This window comes from Oncorhynchus mykiss, chromosome 19, assembly GCF_057628025.1.
Source record: "Oncorhynchus mykiss isolate SJ-2025 chromosome 19, ASM5762802v1, whole genome shotgun sequence".
Classification (NCBI taxonomy): domain Eukaryota; kingdom Metazoa; phylum Chordata; class Actinopteri; order Salmoniformes; family Salmonidae; genus Oncorhynchus; species Oncorhynchus mykiss.
The window spans coordinates 67526698-67549346 of NC_143040.1; the positions used below are offsets into that span (position 1 = coordinate 67526698).

Here is a 22649-nt window from a genome sequence, read left to right on the forward strand (position 1 = left end):
GAGTCTGCACAATATGGTAGAAATCGTTGTCATGCTTAAAATGGCAATTGGCTAGAATAATCCCACCTGATTGTGCCGCTCCTCCTGACTGCCTTGCATTTTTTGAAGACATTTATTTTCATTGTTAGTGGCTACTAGAGTATCAGGTTAATTTAATGGATAATCTGTGACCATCCTTACTCCAGGACTTCCCAACACAAGTTCCTTAACAACAAAGTTGCTCAGTGTAACGTCTTTCATTTAAATATGGGGCGGCAGGGTAGCCTAGCCCATCGGTGAATAGCGTTGTGGAACATTCAAATGTAAATATATTATGTAGAACAAACATGTCTATTCATGACATTTCAATCAATTGGGCTGGGTTTATAAAAAATAAACCCAGCCCAAGTTGGACTAGTAACCGGAAGGTTGCAAGTTCAAACCCCCGAGCTGACAAGGTACAAATCTGTCGTTCTGCCCCTGAACAGGCAGTTAACCCACTGTTCCTAGGCCGTCATTGAAAATAAGAATTTGTTCTTAACTGACTTGCCTAGTTAAATCAAGGTAAAATAAAAAATAAACCCAGCCCAATTGATTGAAATGTCATGAATAGACATGTTTGTTCTACATAATATATTTACATCTGAATGTTCCACAACGCTATTCACCGATGGGCTATATTTAACCACCCATGTCTGGGCCCAAGCAAAACTAATCCTAGATCAGCATTCCTTCTCTTCGATTCTTTATGAACACAGACCCTGAACTCCATACAGCTGCCACCGAGAGTGAGGCTTTCTTCGTCTCCTGTTTCAAGAGTGGCACAGGCCCCTGCTTCCAGGCAGCGAGTTTCACCGCTTCGTGAGAAATGGCCACTCCCCTAGGGAGGTGATCGTCTGCATACCCAGTGCGCAAGGATGTTCTCCAGCATCTTGGCTTCAATGAACACCTAGTTCATCATCACCATGTCTGAGGTTGTGAAAGAAATACAACTGACATCTGATGATAGCTATAGTCTTGTGAGTGAAGCTGTAGGTAGCTAGTACGGTTAAAGGTAGGTAGGTAGCTAGTACGGTTATAGGTAGGTAGCTAGTACGGTTAAAGGTGGGTAGCTGTAGGAAGCTAGTACAGTTATAGGTAGGTAGCTAGTACGGTTATAGGTAGGTAGCTAGTACGGTTATAGGTAGGTAGCTAGTACAGTTATAGGTAGGTAGCTAGTACGGTTATAGGTAGGTAGCTAGTACGGTTATAGGTAGGTAGGTAGCTAGTACGGTTATAGGTAGGTAGCTAGTACAGTTATAGGTAGGTAGCTAGTACGCTTATAGGTAGGTAGCTAGTATGGTTATAGGTAGGTAGCTAGTATGGTTATAGGTAGGTAGCTAGTACAGTAATCGGTAGGTAGCTAGTACAGTAATCTGTAGGTAGCTAGTACGGTAATAAGAGGTAGCTGTAGGTAGCTAGTATAGTTATGGGTCAGTAGCTAGTATCGTTATAGGTAGGTAGCCAGTACAGTAATTGGTAGGTAGCTGTAGGTAGCTAGTACGGTAATGGGTAGGTAGCTAGTACAGTTATAGGTAGATAGCTGTAGGTAGCTAGTACAGTTATAGGTAGATAGCTGTAGGTAGCTAGTACAGGTAGCTAGGCCCTGTCCGGGGGTGTCCTCGGAGTGGGCCACAGTGTCTCCTGACCCCTCCTGTCTCAGCCTCCAGTATTTATGCTGCAGTAGTTTATGTGTCGGGGGGCTAGGGTCAGTTTGTTATATCTGGAGTACTTCTCCTGTCCTATTCGGTGTCCTGTGTGAATCTAAGTGTGCGTTCTCTAATTCTCTCCTTCTCTCTTTCTCTCTCTCGGAGGACCTGAGCCCTAGGACCATGCCCCAGGACTACCTGACATGATGACTCCTTGCTGTCCCCAGTCCACCTGGCTGTGCTGCTGCTCCAGTTTCAACTGTTCTGCCTTATTATTATTCAACCATGCTGATCATTTATGAACATTTGAACATCTTGGCCATGTTCTGTTATAATCTCCACCCGGCACAGCCAGAAGAGGACTGGCCATCCCACATATGCTCTCTCTAATTCTCTCTTTCTTTCTCTCTCTCGGAGGACCTGAGCCCTAGGACCATGCCCCAGGAATACCTGACATGATGACTCTTTGCTGTCCCCAGTCCACCTGACTGTGCTGCTGCTCCAGTTTCAACTATTCTGCCTTATTATTATTCGACCATGCTGGTCATTTATGAACATTTGAACATCTTGACCATGTTTTGTTATAATCTCCACCCGGCACAGCCAGAAGAGGACTGGCCACCCCACATAGCCTGGTTCCTCTCTAGGTTTCTTCCTAGGTTTTGGCCTTTCTAGGGAGTTTTTCCTAGCCACCGTGCTTCTTCACCTGCATTGCTTGCTGTTTGGGGTTTTAGGCTGGGTTTCTGTACAGCACTTTGAGATATCAGCTGATGTACGAAGGGCTATATAAAATAAATTTGATTGATTGATTGATACAGTAATAGGTAGGTAGCTAGTATGGTTATAGGTAGGTAGCTGTAGGTAGCTAGTACGGTTATAGGTAGGTTGCTAGTACAGTAATAGGTAGGTGGCTAGTATGGTTATAGGTAGGTAGCTGTAGGTAGCTAGTACGGTAATAGTTTAACAAGCAGTTAAGGTTGTGACAAACAATGTTATGGATGTGATAATGCTTTCCACTCAATGGGCAGGACCTCAATGAAGTGTTTACAAAGAGGAGACTGTCTGGAGCAAAGTTCCATCTTGGGAACACACCTGCCAGTTGAAAGAAAATACAGTGGGGCAAATGTGACCAGTAATATACCCTCCCTTTTGTAACCCTATCTAGACTACTTGAATAGTGTAAACCCAAGCAGGTGTGGATGTTGTAAGAGGTGAGGTGTCTGTGGTGATGTCATTGTTACTCTGGTAACGTGTGTGTAGTATCATATAAGAATTTGTTCTTAACTGACTTGCCTAGTTAAATAAAGATAAAATATTTGTTTTTTGAGTTAGGCAGGCCTATGAAACATTGATTTAAATGACTTACTCAAATTGTGGACAACTGTTTTTTTTGCAATCCATACTAGTCATCTTGGGTAAAATGAGAAATTCCATGAAGTCTGTTTTCATACTTGAACTGTATCACCTCATGTGATAGTGGAACGGGCTGCAGACACCTGACTAAAGGAGAACTCTTTCTGACCAAGCGTCCCTGCATCAAGGTGAGTAAGGAGGAGGAGACGGTGCTATAGACAGCACTATAGAGGCCGGCGTGCGGGATTCTGGACGAGACTACGTCTGTGAGAATAAACTGGATGAGCTCCATTCGAGACTATTAGTTGATTAACTAATCTTAAAAACTGTAACATCCTATGTTTCTTTCTCCGAGTCATGGCTGAACAAGGATGGTAAATATAAATCTAGCTGTTTTTTTCTATACATCGGCGGCAGGACAGAGCGGTGGAGTCAGGAAGCTCAGGGGAGGTGGTGTGTCTCTTTGTTAACAACAGCTGATGCGTGATCTCTAATGTTAAGGAACTCTCAAGGTTCTTCTAGCCTGTTAGAATACCGCATGATAAGGGGTGGTAGACCATACTATTTACTAAGAGAGTCTAGATCTATATTTTTCGTAGCTGTCTATTTAACACCACAAACCAATGCTGGCACTAAGACCGCCCAACGAGCTGTATAGAGCCATGAGCAAACAACATATGCTCACCCATAGGTGGTGCTCCTAGTGTTGACTGCTCTTGACTTTCGCCTCTCCCGAGTCCGTACGGCTTTTGCCGACATGGTTCAAGACTATAACTACCAATTGGATATCACGACATTCGGGATAAAAATACTAAAACTCTATCCTCCTGATTCCTGCTTACAAGCAAAAACTCACAGGAAGTACCAGGGACGCGCTTAATACAGAAGTGGTCTGATGAAGTGGATGCTAAGCTACTGGACTGTTTTGCTAGCACAGACTGGAATATGTTCCGAGATTCATCCAAGGTAAACCCAACAGCGAACTGTCCAGTAGCGCGAGCCTACCGGACGAGCTAAATACCTTCTATGTTCGCATCGAGGCTAGCGACACTGAACCATGCAAGAGAGCACCAGTTGTTCTGGATGACCATAGTCCCTGTGCACAGGAACGCCAAGGTAACCTGTCTAAATTACTATCGCCCTGTAGCACTTGACAAGGCATTTTCCCCCCCCAGGAGGCTGAAAAGATTTGACATGCACCATCAGTTTGTCAAAAAGTCATACAGCTGCACCATTGAGAGCATCTTGACTGGCTACATCACCACTTGGTATGGCAACTGCTTGGCATCCGACCGCAAGGCGCTACAGAGGGTTCTGCGTACAGCCCAATACAACTCCAGCCACCCTTTCTCTCTGCTACCGCACGGCAAGCGGTACTGATGCCTGGTTAACTATTCAACTATCTGCATTGAAACCTTTTGCACTAACTCTATTGACTCATCACATATGCTGCTGTTACTGTTTTATCTATCCTTTTGACTAGTAACTTTATCCCTGCCCATATGTACATAACTACCTCATTTACCTCGTACCCCTGCACATCAACTCAGTACTAGTAGCCCAAGTTATCATTAATCATTGTGTATTTATTCCTTGTGTTGGTGGGAAGGGCCTGTTAGTCTACAGCTGTTGTTTATGAATATTGAGACAAATAAAATTTGATTTGATGGTTGTCACCTGAGCTATCTGGACAAGCAAGTCATGGGTGTCTTTTTATTTTTTATTTATTTAACCCTTATTTTACCAGGTAACAGAAGTGGGTGTATGGAAAGCAAATCTGCTAATTGGGCAGATTTGTTGCCACTTAAGACTGTATTGCGTTGCTGATTGGGCTGCACGACAAGTCGATTGTTGACAACTGTACCATTTTAGCTAAGTCTAACCCTTTTCCTAACCTTAACCTCGTTCTCTAACCTGCTACATTGGTTCTCTTAACCTGCTATGTAAACATTAAGCTGACCCGCGGTGCACCTGGCTATGGCCTATCTAACCAGTAATGGAGCACTGGTGTTACACCATCGCTGTTGATACGCCAACTTTCAGACATGCCAAGGAAACAGTTACCCATACTCGGAGTGAGCAGGTCCAGGGGAAGGTTTCTGCGCGGCACCCTGTCACCAGATTGGGAACGCCTAACTTCCCTGGTCTGCTGGCTGCACTGTTAGTGGAGAAAATAACACCTAGGGCTCTGTTTCGACAAACAGAGCATTGTTCAGATAGAAATATAGTGTCAGACAATATTCGCTACACTTCTATCTGCATTGTTCTGAACACACATTTGCAGCTGCCTGCTGATATGGTGCAAGCGAAGTCCCCTTTCTCCCATTGTAAATTACAAGGGACAGATTATTTTAATTTTTTTAAAGATGTAATTTCAAACCATGCAATCCTTCGTCTCAGGTTGTTTGGTCAATTATTTAAAATGTACGTTAATTTCCAGTTACAAGTTAATCATTCATCCATATGATCGTAACTAGCTCTGGTGGGGTAATCACTGGCAAGGTACTCTGGGGGGGGGGGTTAATCAATGGCAAGGTACTCTGGTCAGGTAATCAATGGCAAGGTACTCTGGGGGGGTTAATCAATGGCAAGGTACTCTGGTGGGGTAATCAATGGCAAGGTACTCTGGTCAGGTAATCAATGGCAAGGTACTCTGGTCAGGTAATCAATGACAATGTACTCTGGTGGGGTAATCAATGACAAGGTACTTGGGTGGGGTAATCAATGACAAGGTACTCTGGTGGGGTAATCAATGACAAGGTACTCTGGTGAGGTAATCAATGGCAATGTACTCTGGTGGGGTAATCAATGACAAGGTACTTGGGTGGGGTAATCAATGACAAGGTACTCTGGTGGGGTAATCAATGACAAGGTACTTGGGTGGGGTAATCAATGACAAGGTACTCTGGTGAGGTAATCAATGGCAATGTACTCTGGTGGGGTAATCAATGACAAGGTACTTGGGTGGGGTAATCAATGGCAAGATACTCTGGTGGGGTAATCAATGACAAGGTACTTGGGTGGGGTAATCAATGACAAGGTACTCTGGTGGGGTAATCAATGACAAGGTACTTGGGTGGGGTAATCACTGGCAAGATACTCTGGGGGGGGTAATCACTGGCAAGGTACTCTGGGGGGGGGGGGGGTAATCACTGGCAAGGTACTCTGGGGGGGGTAATCACTGGCAAGGTACTCTGGGGGGGAGGGGGTAATCACTGGCAAGTTATGTTGGTCAAACAGGGATTAACATTTATCTCATTTTTGCATGCATGTTCTGATAAATATTTCTGCTCAAAGGCTGGTATAGTTAGGCCTGTCCTCTACATTTCTTATCTGAATCTTGGACAAAGAGTTTTGCATGAGAGAAGAAACAGTTCCCATGGTGTAATCGTGTTCCAGTGTTCTGCTGTGGTTGCACAAAGGCCAAATACTTACCAACTCATCTTGATGTGCTCATTGAGTAAATTGATTCGGCAAATCTCTACCAACCAGCGTTGTTGCACTTGTTTTACTTGAATAGATTTTAGGGAAATTATCCATTGTAATAGACTGAAAAAAAACTCTGCATTGATTGTAAACATTGAATAGAGTTGGATTTTTATTTTGAAATATAGGGCCCAGTCTTCCTGTCAATACTTGTTAACTTGATTGTCTTTAGGAAATTAATATATACTGGTGGGGATATTTTATTTATTTTCCATATCTGCTGTACAGAATTTCCATTAAACTACTTGAATGACATGACCAAGCACAAAGGGATGGACATCGGAATAACGAGCAAAAATCCACACGGACCATTTACCTGTAAATACCGGTCATATATTTTAAAACATGTTACAAGTTCCTATCAACCATTTTATTAAAAAATGTTGGTACCAATTTTGAACAGTCCCTACCAATGGTAAATGTCACATTCAAAATGACTTTAATCCTTTACAACCGTTAACACTACATAAAATAGGAATTCTGAAACAAAATTCTAAGTGCTTGCTAATGGGCAGGTTTTGTATTGGCAACTTATTGGGGGAGGTACATTTTAGCAAAAAGGTAATGCAGCCTGTACAATACATTCTAATGATGCAACTGAGCACCACTTGTGGTTGTATTGTGTGTTCAACTAAACAAAAGGACTTGATGGACATGACACGATGTGTTGCTCTCTGGCCGTGCAGGGAGGGGTGGGGAGTTGAAAATGGTTTGAATCAGTTAACACTACTTAAATCACATTGCTATTATCTACACAATTCCAATATAGCTGTACGTTTCAATTATACAAAATTAATCTAAAGAATACCCCCCCCCCAAAGAAACATTTTACAAGGGGAAAAGCAGAGAGGTATAATAAACAGCAAATTCTCCAAGAAGGGTTACCACAGATTTCTCAGGGAAAACACATAAAACAGCTCAGCCAGAGAGAGAAAAAAAAAAGTGTACAACATGCACACTTAGAAAAAGGTACAAAATTAAAAAGCATTTACTTCGCTATGCTGATGGAGAATAACTTTAAATGTCAATTCTTTGTCTTTGGGTGCTGCAGTATAAATAACTTTTCTTTTCAAGTGCAGGTCCAAAAAAAAATCAACATCTTCACAAGGAGAAACTTGATGCTTTTCCTTGGGGATCGTGCCAAGATGAAAGTGGGGGGGGGGGGGGGGGGGGGGGGGGTAAAGCGTCTTTAGAGTTCGTCGTTTTCATCTCTGTACATATCAAAAAGTCAGTAAGGTCATTCTCTCAAAACATTTCCCTAGAAACAATACAAAGGGGATTTCATATCTCTTAGGGGATGTGACGATTCTGCCGTGGTGAAGATATGGGGGGAGGGGGGGGGGTAGTTGGTTGGTTCACAGTCACTGATTGTTTTTAGCTTTCGCGTGTGTGAGGATGTGAGACTTGAGGTTGGTGGATTGGGCAAACTTCTTGTTGCAGCCGTCAAACGGACAGACGTAGGGTCGGTCTCCAGTGTGAATCCGCACGTGTGTGCGTAAGTTAAAGTCCAGGGAGAACCGCTTTCCGCAGCCCTCAAATGTGCACTGGAAGAGAGAGAGTAGACTTTATTACAAGGCTGCATTGCTGACTGACAATCTGGGCCCCTATGGTCATATACGTGCCACGTAGGCCGTTAAGCTGGAAGTGTTGTGATTCAAACTAAATGTATACAGTGAAATTGTAGAAGTCGATCTCTCATTAAGAAGCCATTTTGAAGGAGCTGGGGGAAACATACTTGGAAAGGCTTCTCGCCGGTATGAACAAGTTGATGCCTCTTCAGTTTGGAGCTTTCGACAAAGGCCTTTCCACATTCAGCGCAGACGTGAACACGTGGTCCGTGGGTGTGCAGGTGCTTCCTCATTGCAGAGTTATCCCTGAACATTTTACTGCATCCCTGCAGGGGCAAAAGGTAGCAATTAATCACGGGGTAACTTCAGAAATAACAAAACCAAATTGGTCCACATCAGAGCATCTAAAAATATAATAAGCTATAGCCATCCACAGAGCATAGCGGTTAGTTGACTACCATTATTCACCCAAACACCTGTGCTAGTCATACCATTGTGTTCTAGTGGCTGTCTTGCCATTCTCTCTCTAATACCAGTTAGACTAGTAGAGCACACATACTTTGTGAGGGCAAGCTATCGTCCTGGGAGAGTCGTCCTCCTTGATTTTCCGTGGCTTCATCCTGCAAGAGATGACAGATCGTGGTCCACTGTAGATCAGTTGGATGAGTATGGCACTTGTAACACCAGGACCACCCTTACGTAAAATGTATGCATGACTAAGTCGCTTTGGATAAAAGTGTCTGCTAAATGGCATAAATTATACACTATGTATAAAATCGAGCACGCAGGCATGCAACCTCCATATACAAACGGTTGGCTGAAATCCACTAATTTGAAGGGGGGTCCACATACAATTGTATATAGTGAAAACGTGCGTCTGTATGTCTCATATCAATGCAGACGGAGTACTCCTTTTACTTTATTGTCCTAGTTTGAAGTGAAGTGTCCTGGAGTAAGGAATGTTTTTGGGGGACTTTCAAGCTGTATTAAAGCGCATTTGGGAACGCATTCTTTCCATACCTGCAGAGTTCAACGGCAAACAGTTCTAATAGTACATCGGGACGCAACAGAAAGAAAACATTTAAATATATGCCCTCCACAACCATAAGACCCACTAATCATTTAATTATATTACCAAAATAATTATTTTTGCAATAATTACTGATCCTGCTTTCTGTCTATGAAAACCACATTTTTGTTACAAATTTAACCACAAGCCCATGTGCTAGTGATTAGCCAGCTAATGTTTTATATTTCAAATTTAGCCAACTTGGATCTATTTGCTAACAAGGCAGAACAGTTGAATTGTTATGAACACACCCTTCTATCCATCTCCAACTGTTTGAACAGCATGTTAGCCTGTCCACTTTGTTAAGATCAATTCTCTGAATGAGAATGAGTTGCCAATTCCTTATATAAAATTGTGTTTTCTGCTTACTGCACATTTATGTGGCTAAAATGCTGCTAGCGGTAACCCCAATGCCACGCACGACAAACTGAGCACACATTTTCCAGAATCAATGTTAATTGATACTGCCGTTTTAGAAATAACAGCTCAAAATGTGCACAGAGCAGACAATTCATGAAAAGGATATAGGTAGAAAAGGTAACTTCTCTATTACAGTAAAATAATGTCTCAATGTGTTTCAATGTCCATATACGTCTGATTTTGTTGGACCAAACCTCAAATGCAAACAGCGAGTTGAAACCTCTTGTCGGAGAGGAAGATGTGATCTCTCATCTTTGTTGTGAGTGGCAGGGGGAGGGGCTTAGAGGTTGGGGGAGGGGTTTGGTGTGTGTGTAAACAGAGAGGAGGCCAAGACAGAGGTTTCACTCTTGCCAAAATTTCTATGGACTTATTATGGACCTAAGCTTGTTGCTTGCCTTCTCGCCTTTGGGACAACGACTCCCATTGTTAAGGAGGAGACATGAGCACCTTGACATACACAGATCTCTGGTGTAAATAGGAAGGTGCACACAGTACAGACAAAGCGAAGGAGATGAGACCAAAAAGACAACATGAGAACAAGCGGACAAACATCCATAAAAAGTATTATTACGATACAGGGATTTGGAATATCACACAAAAACACATGGGACAGTTTTATGCAATAATATTGAGATTATCCGACAGTTTTATGCTAAAAAATAGTGCAGCGGTTGGTCAAATGTGCAAGCCTTTTCATTATATGCTGGGAATAGTCGACGTTGCTACATTTTTTGAGATGGCTGAATCCTGGAGTGACTGACTAATGAACATTTCTGTAACTCACCTAGCGAACTCTGCCAGCTGTTTGGGGTCTGACAGGTCGATCCCTGGAATGCCTCCGGGCGGGAGCTTCTTCCCTGTCATGTACTCGGAGTAATCGGGAGGAGAATTATCCCCAATGACATGCTCCTCTACCATAGTGTCATGGTCAACATCCTTCTTGTCATCTGAGACAGAGGACAGGAGCAGAGTTAAAACAGACGCACAGGCATATGTTTTGTGATGTCTGACCCAAATTTGCCATTAGAATTACCAATCAACAAAGAATATGACACCATTTCAACCACGCTGCACATCCACCAGGAAAATATATGAAGGCTGTGGCACTTAATTGTGTTAATGCTGTTGGTGAACAGCTGAACATAAAGTGAATGTACATTTAGACTAGTTCCATTTGAAGGGCCCTATGTTTTAAAGAATGTGTGGAATAGCCGTAGATCTTTATTGAAAAAAAATGTTTTTATGTGATCTTGGTACTCCAGTCCACCCACTCTAGTTGCTACTGAAATCCAGCGTTAATCGTTGAGTTGGCTAATTTAGTAAACTAGCTAAATAACAGGTCAACAAACGTAGTAACCATTTAATACCAATTCTAGTCGCTAAATTTAAAGACTAGTCGCCACTCAACGCCATAGTAAATTGTTGAGTTTAGTCGGCTACAGACTGTCGGTATAGCTAAACAAATTAGCAAGCTAGCTAACGTTTACTGTCTGACGAAAGCCAATCTAAGGGTGTATCAAAAATGCACCAATGTAAAATTTGCTTTAAAAAAAAATGTATGATTAAAATATCAAACTATTGAGATGCCATTCTTGTAACTCTTCCCCACGATTAGAAAGCTAACTGGCAGTAGCACATCCCACACAGTCTTGTGTGACATATCTTGCTAGTCGCTACCCTCCTTCCCCCCCCCAGCTCTTGACGAGGAGCTTCGAGCCGAGGCCCTGTGCTGAACTGCGCCACAGCGGCCTACTCCCGGGCCAGCAGCAGCGCACTCGTTCCCACCCGCCGCCATCTTTCCCCGGACAAATCAACGCCATTTTTTCGGTCCGCCATACTGGTCCAGGGGAACATGGCGGCGCCCATCAACACATAAAACATGGCTTCCCATAAAAACAAAAAAATACATTTCAAATACACCGTACGCAATTCGGACGTGAAAAAGTGCAGAATTCTACTGAAATTAGCCAGAGGCCAGCGTCCGTACGAGGCCTTGTACCAGGGAATGCACAGTGAGAACAATGCAGGTGGCAAGCTTGCAAGAACACACTTTCGACAGAACTCGAAACTTACCCGATGCCCACATCGTCACCGAAAACTCTCCTTCCAAAGTCTTTATCTGGACTTGTTTCTGTTCCCATTTTCTACCACTGGACTCCGGTGCACCCAAGTAGTTCTTTTTATTTCTCTTCCCGCTTCCCCCCTTCTTCGTCCGCCCCGAGCTCTTCCCAGCGACAGTCACCAGAGTCTGTTCGATGTATTCCTCTTCGGCGGCAGGGACTGGGACAGGTATTAGAATTTGGTCCTCGTAATCATCGTCCCCGTGCATGTCCGAATCATCTTCACCAACCACCTCTTCTCGAGTTTGCACCAATATTACCTCCTGATGGTGGTGATGCATTGAGTGTGGATCATCTGAGTCGAGGGGCTGTAAAGCGATCATAGGCTGTTCATCGTCGTCCTCTCCAACAACTGTTGTCTCGATTGTCTCCACTTCGATTTCATGGAGTTCCACTATTTCTGACGGCATCTCCGAGCCGTCCGTTTCGATGTACAGGGTATCACCTGATGCCATATTGAAAACCCTAAACTCCTCACAGTTATGTTTTCTATAGCAGTTCCCCCCCTCTACACTGCCTTCCTCCTTCTTCGACAACAAACTCCACTCTGTTCTACTCCCGTCGCCACTACGCTTTGGCTACATAGTCTCGCGAGACTTCATGGGTTACAGACATATGCCGCGTTCTTATCATGTCGAAAACTCGGAATTTATGACTGGCTAACTTAGGAAGTAGGGTCGGATCTCGAGTTTCTAAATTGGGAGGCAACAGAATCAATCAATATGACTACGCAAATGACTTCGGTTCATTTGAATTTAAGGGTCCCGAGTTTCTGACATGAAGGGAACATTGCATTAGATCGGGTTCCACTGCTCAGACGTTGCATGCATCGTCAACCAATTGTTGCGTGCGACGTCATCGATTGACAGATTGCTATAACATATGTGGTTAGCTGATATTTAAAATACCTATCCAGGCGTTGTAAGATCTGAAAAGCATCAGCAACTCCTGGGCAGAGGAGCACGCCCATTTACAGCTTGTACGACATTGCAGATGATCAGCGCAGGTGAATGCCGATTGACAGATGTACAATCACCTTGCATCATAAATAACTACTATTATTTGTAGATCAGTCAGTCATTCAACATTTATCCACTATGCATCATATACACAAACAAATTGACATCGAATATAGTTTAATTTATTGTCACAATATCGATAAGGCTCCTTAACAGCTTCTACCCCCAAGCCATAAGACTGCTGAACAATTAATCAAACGGACACCGGACTATTTACATTGACAACCCCCGCCCCCCTCCATTTGTTTTTGTACACTGCTGCTCCTCGCTGTTTATTATCTATGCATAGTCACTTCACCCCTACCTGTACACCCCCCCCCCCCCCCCACCCCACATTGACTCGATACCGATACCCACTGTATATCGTTATTGCTATTTTATTGTGTTACTTTATATAATTTTTAACTTTATTTGGTAAATATTTTCTTAACTCTTTATTGAACTGTACTGTTGGTTAAGGGCTTGTTCGAAAGCATTTCACGGTGAGGTCTACACATGTATTCGGCGCATGTGACAAATAAAGTTTGATTTGATATATTGGGGTTGTTTATGTGTTTGTGCAATAAAGGATTCGTGAAAATGTATTACAATCCACGTGTATAATCAATTCATGCATCTTGTTGAGATTAATTTACAAAGTGTAAGTTATGCAACAATATTCTGTTATATCTATAATTATTTCAACTTGAAACACCCAATAATTACTATCGGCTGGGGAGGAGCTTTTTTGGTCGCACACCTTTCACCTTTACGGTTGAGAGGGTGTGTTTGTAAAGTAGTGTGTGTAGGTGAGGCACGCATTGCCACTGCGCTCCCGCGGGCATCAAGAGCATCGAAATGGATAAGACAGGTGAACGGGGAGACTTTGAATGGGTCTACAATGATCAGCCTCATACTTCACGAAGAAAAGAAATATTAGGTAAGCTGTTGCCTTAAAACGTAAACGAAATAACTACGGTTTAAAGTAAAGTTGTACTGCTAATACAAAGTTCTTGTCTTCTTTTAAAATCGTATCCGGTTTTACCTGTTTTCAAATGAATAGCTTACGTCTTCCCTGTCAGAAATGTCGCAACCATTTCTACAGACATCCTGGTTTGATTCCAGGCTGTATAACAACCGGCCATGATTGGGAGTCCCATAGGGCGGCGCACAATTGGCCCAGCGTCGTCTGGGTTTGGCCGGTGTATGCCGTCATTGAACATAATAATTTGATCTTAACTGACTTGCCTAGTTAAATAAAGGTTACACAACCACTCATGCAGTGAAACTGGAGTTTAACACCCTAGCAGCGTATGATTTATTGGAGTAGCCCAACTCATTCACCATGATGTACTGCAGAGATAGCCTAGTACTGTAGGCTATTTGCCAATGCTGAAACTTAAGGGAATATGGACTCCTATTTTTTTTCACAAGACAAAGCCGCCTACTAGATTTGCAAAACAAAACCACCTGTCCTACTTTTAGTTTCTTATGTTTTCATATTGTAATATTATCTTGTGTAATAAAAACAGCTTACACAGTAGAGGTGTTTGTGAATACAAGCACAATGAAACCAAGTGAATGCCAGTATTGTCATTATGATACTTGAAACATCGAAGCTGACAGTGATCAACAGTGGATCTCTTTCTTAAGACCCTAAATAAATAAAGTTATATAAAACGGAGTGAATGGAATGGCATCAAACACATGGAAATCATGTTTGATGTATTTGATACTATTCTGCTCCAGCCATTAATACAAGCCGTTTTGCCCAATTAAGATGCAACTTAACCTCCTGTGAGTAAACTGATCCTCCGTTTTATCTTTTTGACATGTAGAACAATGGGCAACATGGTGATAAAAACAGGTGCAGCTGACTAAGCCCATAGACTTTGCTAGGTAACAAGACACATTCCCCTCTAATGGCCCAATGTCAAAGACTGATGCAAAGGATAGCATGATAGTCACCAACCATTAAGTCACATGGTCAGACCCTCAGACGAGCCATAAATAGAATAATTAGTCATTATATTTATATTCCTTCAATCCAGAATTCAGATGGTATGCTCTATCATTATACAACAGCTGTAATGCCCACACTGTGGCACCACAAATCTGGCTTTTCAAGAGGGTCATTCCATGTCATTTGAGCAAGCCATGACATCCCACATCTCAGATTGTTCTGAAATCGTTTCTTTATTTAGAAAGAGATAGGATTAGCATTCCTGCAACATTATTTAGTTGAAATATAATTTGATATCTGAGAAATTAAGGTAATTGATTCCACCCAAATTAGCAATTTTTTACTTATATGATTTATATAATATATCATTCAATATATCCGATTTGGATCAAACTTATTTTCTAACAATGAGTAATTCAAATACATTTTAAAAGTTAGCATTTGAAACAGTGGCCAAGAACCAAAGCATATGTTGTTATCATACCAAGTCGATAGACTACAAGGTAAGGAAACCAACCGCAATTTTGTCTTAAAACTTTTTGCACCTAATAGCAGGAACAGAACTGTCTATTGGTTGGAATCTGGATACAGGATGGGACTTAACCTCAATGACTCACTTCTTTGAACAGAGAGAAAAACATCACCCAATACCCACTGGGAATGCATTATCCATACTCCTTGTCAGAGGGGGGGATACTAATATTATCTGTTTCTAACAACATAAATGATTTCAGTACAATCTGAGATGGCTGGGTGTCAATTCTCTTTCTTGTGCTTTTTGAGGTGGAACGATACCCAATACATACTTTTATTCTAGTGTCTTATTGGTCTAATATCTGAGCAATCCACATGTTCTCGAGCTCATCATTGAAGTCATCTAACTTAAACACATGTTTTTTTTCAATGATTCATATGTGTATTTAAAGGGGCGTGTTCTCCTTTATCGTTCCATTGGCGTGAATGAAAATACCAAATCGTGATCTGTTGCTTGGTTCCTAAATTATTAAAAGCTTTTGTTTTTATGATACCCTGTGCTGTCCAGCAGGACTGTAGACTGAGGAAATTAGGCTCACAATGAGAGAGGTGGCCAGCCGGCTGGTGGTGGTATTGTATCTTAGCCAGGGTGTTTTGGCTCCTTCACACAATACTGTTACGTACATAGACGTACTTTTCTGTTTCATTAAATTATTTTGTTTATTGATCAACCTCTCTCTATTTATTGAAATGTTGCTTGTCTAATGCTTTCAAGTATTTTGAGAAGTCATGTTTTTAAATTTGATCAATTAAGTTTACTTCCAAATCTGGGCCCGGTTTCCCAATAGTGATTTAAGGCTTAAGAGTGTTTTTTTTTTTAACAATGCGTCTTTCCTGCAATGGTCGACGATGTAACATGCGTTTCCAAATACACTACGCAGAGAAAACGGTCGCTTCGTTGGAGCGTGTGATACTGATAGGATCGAAAGAAAGGGAACTTTGCTCTCGGATAAGCTTTCTTCATTTAAATCTTACCTCAACATTAGAATTCTTTCACAATACTGACTACAGATATGCTCCTAGACAAATATTACCACCAACGGCTGCAAATATTGACAAGGCATATTCTAATGCTTACCCAACAAAATGCCTAAAATCACCGATTTAGCACATCATGTTTGGCTACACATTATGACAAATTATAGCCTAAAAGTAGCAAAATAGAACTCAATTGATTGAACATGAAATATTTTTAATATATGATTAAAATAGGCCTATATAGCCTACGGTTTATATTTTAATGCAGCCATCTCGGTTTTCATTTTAATCATATTTTTATTTGTTGCTTGTTTATCAATATTACCCATATACTGTATATGCACTGAGTGTACAAAACATTATGAACACCTGCTCTCTCCATGACAGACTGACCAGGTGAAAGCTATGATCCCCTGATGTCCCCTGTTAAATCCACTTCAATCAGTGTAGATGAAGGGGAAGAGACAGGTTAAAGAAGGATTTTTAAGCCTTCAGACAATTGAGACATAGATTGTGTATGTGTGCCATTCAGAGGGTGGATGGATAACAGCAGAATTGTGCCTTTGAACAGGGTATGGTAGTAGGTGCCAGGTGCACTGGTTTGTGTCTGGCAAGAACTGCAACGCTGTTGGGTTTTTCATGCTCAACAGTTTGGTCCACAACCCAAAGGGCATCCAGCCAACTTCACACAACTGTGGGAAGCATTGGAGTTGACATGGGCCAGCATCCCTGTGGAATGCTTTTGACACCTTGAGTCCATGCCCCAACGTATTGAGGCTGTTCTGAGGGCGAAAGGGGTGCAAACTTTTTTACAATTGTATTGCAGTAGGGAAACACATTAGTTTTGCCCCAACATTATGAATTCCCATATTCTGTAATACACTTTTAGAGAACAGCTCAGCTAGACAGTGGTAAAGGGTGTATTTTGCATTTAAAACAAATCACAGGTGGTTAGTTGAAGGGTCATTGGACCAATGAATGCAGGAAATTGAAAAGTTGCTGTCACATCACATCAAAAGGGCTTCTGAGAACCTGTTCACTCAAAAGTTGTGAATGATTTGATTTCCCAGGCATGAAATAGTGGACAAATAATATACATTTTAAGTTGGCAAATGGAAGGGAGAACTGTAGGTCGGTGAGACTATGGGTTTACTATGACATGTACAGTGTCTTCAGAAAGTATTCACACCCCTTGACTTTTGTCACATTTTGTTGGGTCACATCCTGAATTTAAAATGGATTAAATGTAGATTTTGTGTCACTGATCTACACACAATAATGTCAAAGTGGAATCATGTTTTTAGATATTTTTTACAAATGTTATAATAATTTTTGAATGACTACCCCATCTCTGTACCCCACACATACAATTATCTGTAATGTCCCTCAGTCGAGCAGTGAATTTCAAGCACTGACTCAACCACAAAGACCAGGGAGGTTTTCCAATGCCTCGCAAAGAAGGGCACCTATTGGTAGATGGGTAAAAAAATAAAAAAGCAGACATAGCTGTGGTTACTGCCAAATGTGATTGTATCATGTATTGACTAAGGGGGTTGAATACTTACAGTTGAAGTCGGAAGTTAACATACACTTAGGTTGGAGTCATTAAAATGTGTTTTTCAACCATTCCACACATTTCTTGTTAACGAACTATCGTTTTGGCAAGTCGGTTAGGACATCTACTTTGTGCATGACACAAGTAATTTTTCCAACAATTGTTTACAGACAGATTATTTCACTTATATCACAATTCCAGTGGGTCAGAAGTTTACATACACTAAGATGACTGTGCCTTTAAACAGCTTGGAAAATTCCAGAAAATGTCATGGCTTTAGAAGCTTCTGATAAGCTAATTGACATCATTTGAGTCAATTGGAGGTGTACCTGTGGATGTATTTCAAGGCCTACCTTCAAACTCAGTGCCTCTTTGCTTGACATCATGGAAAATCAAAAGAAATCAGCCAAGACCTCAGACAAAAAACTTGTAGATCTCCACAAGTCTGGTTCATCCTTTTCCAAATTTGATGAATTTCCAAATGCCTGAAGGTACCACGTTCATCTGTACAAACAATAGTATGCAAGTATAAACACCATGGGACCACGCAGCCGTTGCAACTGCACATGGGGACAAAAATCGTAGTTTTTGGAGAAATGTCCTCTGGTCTGATGAAACAAAAATAGAACTATTTGGCCATTATGACTATCATTATGTTTGGAGGAAAAAGGGGGAGGCTTGCAAGCCGAAGAACACCATCCCAACCGTGAAGCACGGGGGTGGCAGCATCATGTTGTGGGGGTGCTTTGCTGCAGGAGGGACTGGTGCACTTCACAAAATAGATGGCAACATGAGAAGGGAAAATTATGTAGATATATTGAAGCAACATCTCAAGACATCAGTCAAGAAGTTAAAGCTTGGTTGCAAATGGGTCTTCCAAATGGACAATGACCCCAACCATAATTCCAAAGTTGTGGCAAAATGGCTTAAGGACAACAAAGTCAAGGTATTGGAGTGGCCATCTCAAAGCCCTGACCTCAGTCCTATAGAACATTTGTGGGCAGAACTGAAAAAGTGTGTGCGAGCGTGGAGGCCTACAAACCTGACTCAGTTACACCAGCTCTGTCAGGAGGAATGGGCTAAAATTCACCCAACTTATTGTGGGAAGGTTGTGGAAGACTACCTGAAACGTTTGACCCAAGTTAAACAATTTAAAGGCAATGCTACTAAATACTAATTGACCATATCTAAACTTCTGACCCACTGGGAATGTGATGAAATCAAATCTGAAAGAAATCATTCTCTCTACTATTATTCTGACATTTCACATTCTTAAAATAAAGTGGTGATCCTAACTGACCTAAGACAGATCATTTTTACTAGGATTACATGTCAAGAATTGTGAAACACCTTAGCCAAATGCATTTAAACTCAGTTTATGTAAACTTCAGACTTCAACTGTATCTAACCAAACTATAATAGTGTTTCATTTTCAATTAATAAAAATATATACTTTTTCTACCAATTTGACTTTTAAGTATTTTGTGTAGATCTTTGGAAAAAAAAAGACAATTAATTTGAATCCCACTTTGTTACACAACTGTGGAAAAAAAATCAGGGGGTTTAAATACTTTCTGAAGGCACTATACAATATTGTTTTCCAGAGTTTCCTTACTCTTCGCATCCTGACTGGTTGCATCACTCACTACCTGGTATGGCAACTGCTCGGCCTCTGACCACAAGGCACTACAGAGGGTAGTGTGTACGGCCCAGAACATCACTGAGGTCAAGCTTCCTGCCATCCAGGACCTCTATACCAGACAGTGTCAGAGGAAGGCCCTAAAAGTGGTCAAAGACTCCAGCCAACCTAGTCATAGACTGTCCTCTCTGCTACCGCATGGCAAGCGGTACCGGACCACCAAGTCTAGGTCCAAGAGGCTTCTAAACAGCTTCTACCCCCAAGCCATAAGATCCCTGAACATCTAGTCAAATAGCTACCCAGACTATTTACATTGCCCCCCCCCCCCCCCCACACTCTTTTACACCACTGCTACTCTGTTTTTATCATATATGCATAGTCACTTTAATAACTCTACCTTCATGTACATATTACCTCAACAAACTGGTGCCCCCGCACATTGACTCTGTGCCCCCCTGTATATAGTCTTGCTATTGTTATTTTACTGCTGTTCTTTAATTACTTGCTACTTTTATTTCTTATTCTTATCCGTATTTATTTTAAACTGCATTGTTGGTTAGGGTTTCATAAGTAAGCATTTCACTGTAAGTTCTACACGTGTTGTATTCGGCACATGTGACTAATAAAATTTGATTCAGAACAGTTTGCATGCTGATGTTAAGCAAATGATGTGAAAGCAATGCGGCAGACCACATTTGCATTAGCCAATGGGCTCGTCCAATTCTGAACAGGAGAAAATAAGTGCACGAACCAATCTGATGTCTAACCTCGAATCAACTTGTGAGAAAAAAAAAACTATGTAGAAACCGTTACAATGCAGCGAAACTGACCAGGGTCAGAATGTGCTTACTTTGAATGAGTCTCACCTTGGGGCGGCAAGGTAGCCTAGTGGTTAGAGCGTTGGACTAGTAACTGGAAGGTTGAAAGTTCAAACCTCCGAGATGACAAGGTGTCGTTCTGCCCCACTGTTCCTAGGCTGTCATTGAAAATAAGAATTTGTTCTTTACTGACTTGCCTAGTTAAATAAAGATAAAATAAAATCTTGTGACTTATTTTTTTTTTTTTTGTGTCCTCCTAAGCAAAATACCCAGAGATCAAGTCCCTGATGGGGCCTGACCCCCAGTTGAAGTGGGTGGTGACAGGGATGGTCCTCACCCAGCTTCTGGCTTGCTACATGGTCCACGACCTCCCCTGGAAGTGGGTGTTCTTCTGGTCATACGGCTTCGGCGGCTGCATCAACCACTCGCTGACCCTCGCCATTCACGATATCTCCCACAACGTTGCGTTCGGCAACAAGCTGGCGCGCCTCAACCGCTGGTTCGCCATATGGGCCAACCTCCCCATTGGACTGCCCTACTCGGCCTCGTTCAAGAAGTACCACATCGACCACCACCGCTACCTGGGTGGCGATGGCCTAGATGTGGACATCCCCACGGACGCGGAGGGCTGGTTCTTTTGCACACCCCTGCGGAAGGTCCTGTGGCTCTTCCTCCAGCCATTGTTCTACGCACTGCGCCCTCTAGTGGTAAACCCCAAGCCAGTCTCCAGACTAGAGATGATGAATGCCGCTGTTCAATTTGCAGTGAACTTTGTGATATTCTACCTATGGGGGCTGAAGCCAATTGTTTACCTCATAGCCGGGTCCATTTTATGCATGGGCCTACATCCCATCTCTGGACACTTCATAGCGGAGCACTACATGTTCTTGAAGGGACACGAGACATACTCCTACTACGGCTCACTGAACCGGATCACCTTCAATGTGGGTTACCACATGGAGCACCATGACTTCCCCAGTATACCTGGCAGTAAGCTGCCTCAGGTGAGTTGAAATCTCAAACACAGTGTTGATAGCGGACCACCATTTTTAGGTCAACTATGATTTTAGGTAAATCCAATCTGAAATCTCAATGGACTACCATGATTTTAGGTCTGATATTAAATCTCAATAATGTACCATGATTTTAGGTCAACCAACCCCCCCCCCCCCCCCAAAAAAAAAAAAAAAAACTTGATCAGTGGCTAAGGGAAATGATCACTGGTTTCAGATGTCTGTCTCAAGATAATGCTCTAAACAATATCCCCAATGGGAGAGTCATCAGATAGTAGATGAGAGAGGCATGTCAACCGCAGGAGGTTGGTGGCACCTTAATTGGAGAGGATGGGCTCCTGGTAATGCCCGGCGACGGAATTAGTAGAATAGTATCAAACACATAGTTTGATGCCATTCCATTCTCTCCGTTCCAACCATTATTATGAGTCGTCCTCCCCTCAGCAGCCTCCACTGGTTTCAACTGGAAGTATTGCTTAAAAGACTGGCCTGAATTTATAACTCATTAACTATTGGTGTAATGCCTGAGACAAATATAATCTTTTTACACTTTCTATCCTCTACAAACAAGCACTCTAAAGTCAACTGTTGTGGGTGTTTTTCTTTGTCCTCAGAAAATTCCAGAAAATGTGTGCACCTCCTATACATTTTTGTCAGTTGTGGGAAAGATGATTATACTCCTAAATGACAAGCCCTATTGATATTTGCTGTTACCTAGGAATTACAATTCATTATCAACCTCAAATAATAAACTGACATGTTGCAGTCTGACATGACTTATGTTGGCTCCTCGTGCTGACAGAGTCCCCTCTGATATGTTATCTGTGCCAGGTGAAGAAGATGGCAGCAGAGTACTACGACTCCCTACCACAGCATACTTCCTGGACCCGGGTGTTGTGGGACTTTGTCTTTGATGACAGCATCGGTCCCTACACCAGGATCAAGCGGGAATATAAGCTGGTCAAGCAGGAGTAGGTGCCACATCAAAACACTTTCCCCAATATTCAGTGGTACTGATTGTCACAGTGAAACATTGGTTTCAGACAGGCTCCTTTTCACCTTGTTTTATCATGTGATTTACTTGACAATAGCACACGTGGGCAGTCAAAAGACACAATGTCAATCATTAGGTTTACCATACTGTGAGTGTGCAGAACAGTGCAGAGAATGAAACGTTAAAACTTACTTTGTAGTAAGAGGAGCTGTATTTCAGTGAAGCTCTGTTTGATGCTCACCACACAAAAGTTGTTTTTAATCAAGAAAATAAATAGATAATATTGCTAACAATGTTTCTAACAGAAATGTAATTGAATAAAAAGTTATGTTATTACATGTGTGAGGTTTCTGTGTGTGAATATAAATCTGTAATGCTAGAACTATGTAACAGGTATTTCTTTACAAGAGCTATTTTAAGAACAAAAGCACAACTTCTATATCAGGTTTTGTATAGCCTACACCGTACGTGTAC

The 22649-nt window shown here is 42.0% G+C and overlaps 2 protein-coding genes across 2 annotated transcripts; one reads left to right on the forward strand and one right to left on the reverse strand.

Annotated features, from left to right (window-relative positions):
- Positions 1 to 6693: 6693 nt before the first annotated feature.
- yy1a (YY1 transcription factor a) lies at positions 6694 to 12457 on the reverse strand. The gene is made up of 5 exons (XM_021574821.3): positions 11637 to 12457; positions 10348 to 10510; positions 8634 to 8694; positions 8242 to 8400; positions 6694 to 8050 (listed from the first exon to the last, which is right to left on the reverse strand). Exons 1-5 carry the CDS (start codon positions 12136 to 12138, stop codon positions 7868 to 7870), a joined length of 1068 nt encoding a protein of 355 aa, XP_021430496.1. The 5' UTR covers positions 12139 to 12457; the 3' UTR covers positions 6694 to 7867.
- A 978-nt stretch (positions 12458 to 13435) lies between these two features.
- On the forward strand, positions 13436 to 22511 carry degs2 (delta 4-desaturase, sphingolipid 2). Its single transcript, XM_021574823.3, has 3 exons — positions 13436 to 13621; positions 20430 to 21172; positions 22013 to 22511. The coding sequence occupies exons 1-3, from the start codon at positions 13540 to 13542 to the stop codon at positions 22154 to 22156; spliced, it is 969 nt and encodes a 322-aa protein (XP_021430498.1). The 5' UTR covers positions 13436 to 13539; the 3' UTR covers positions 22157 to 22511.
- The last annotated feature ends 138 nt before the right edge of the window (positions 22512 to 22649 follow it).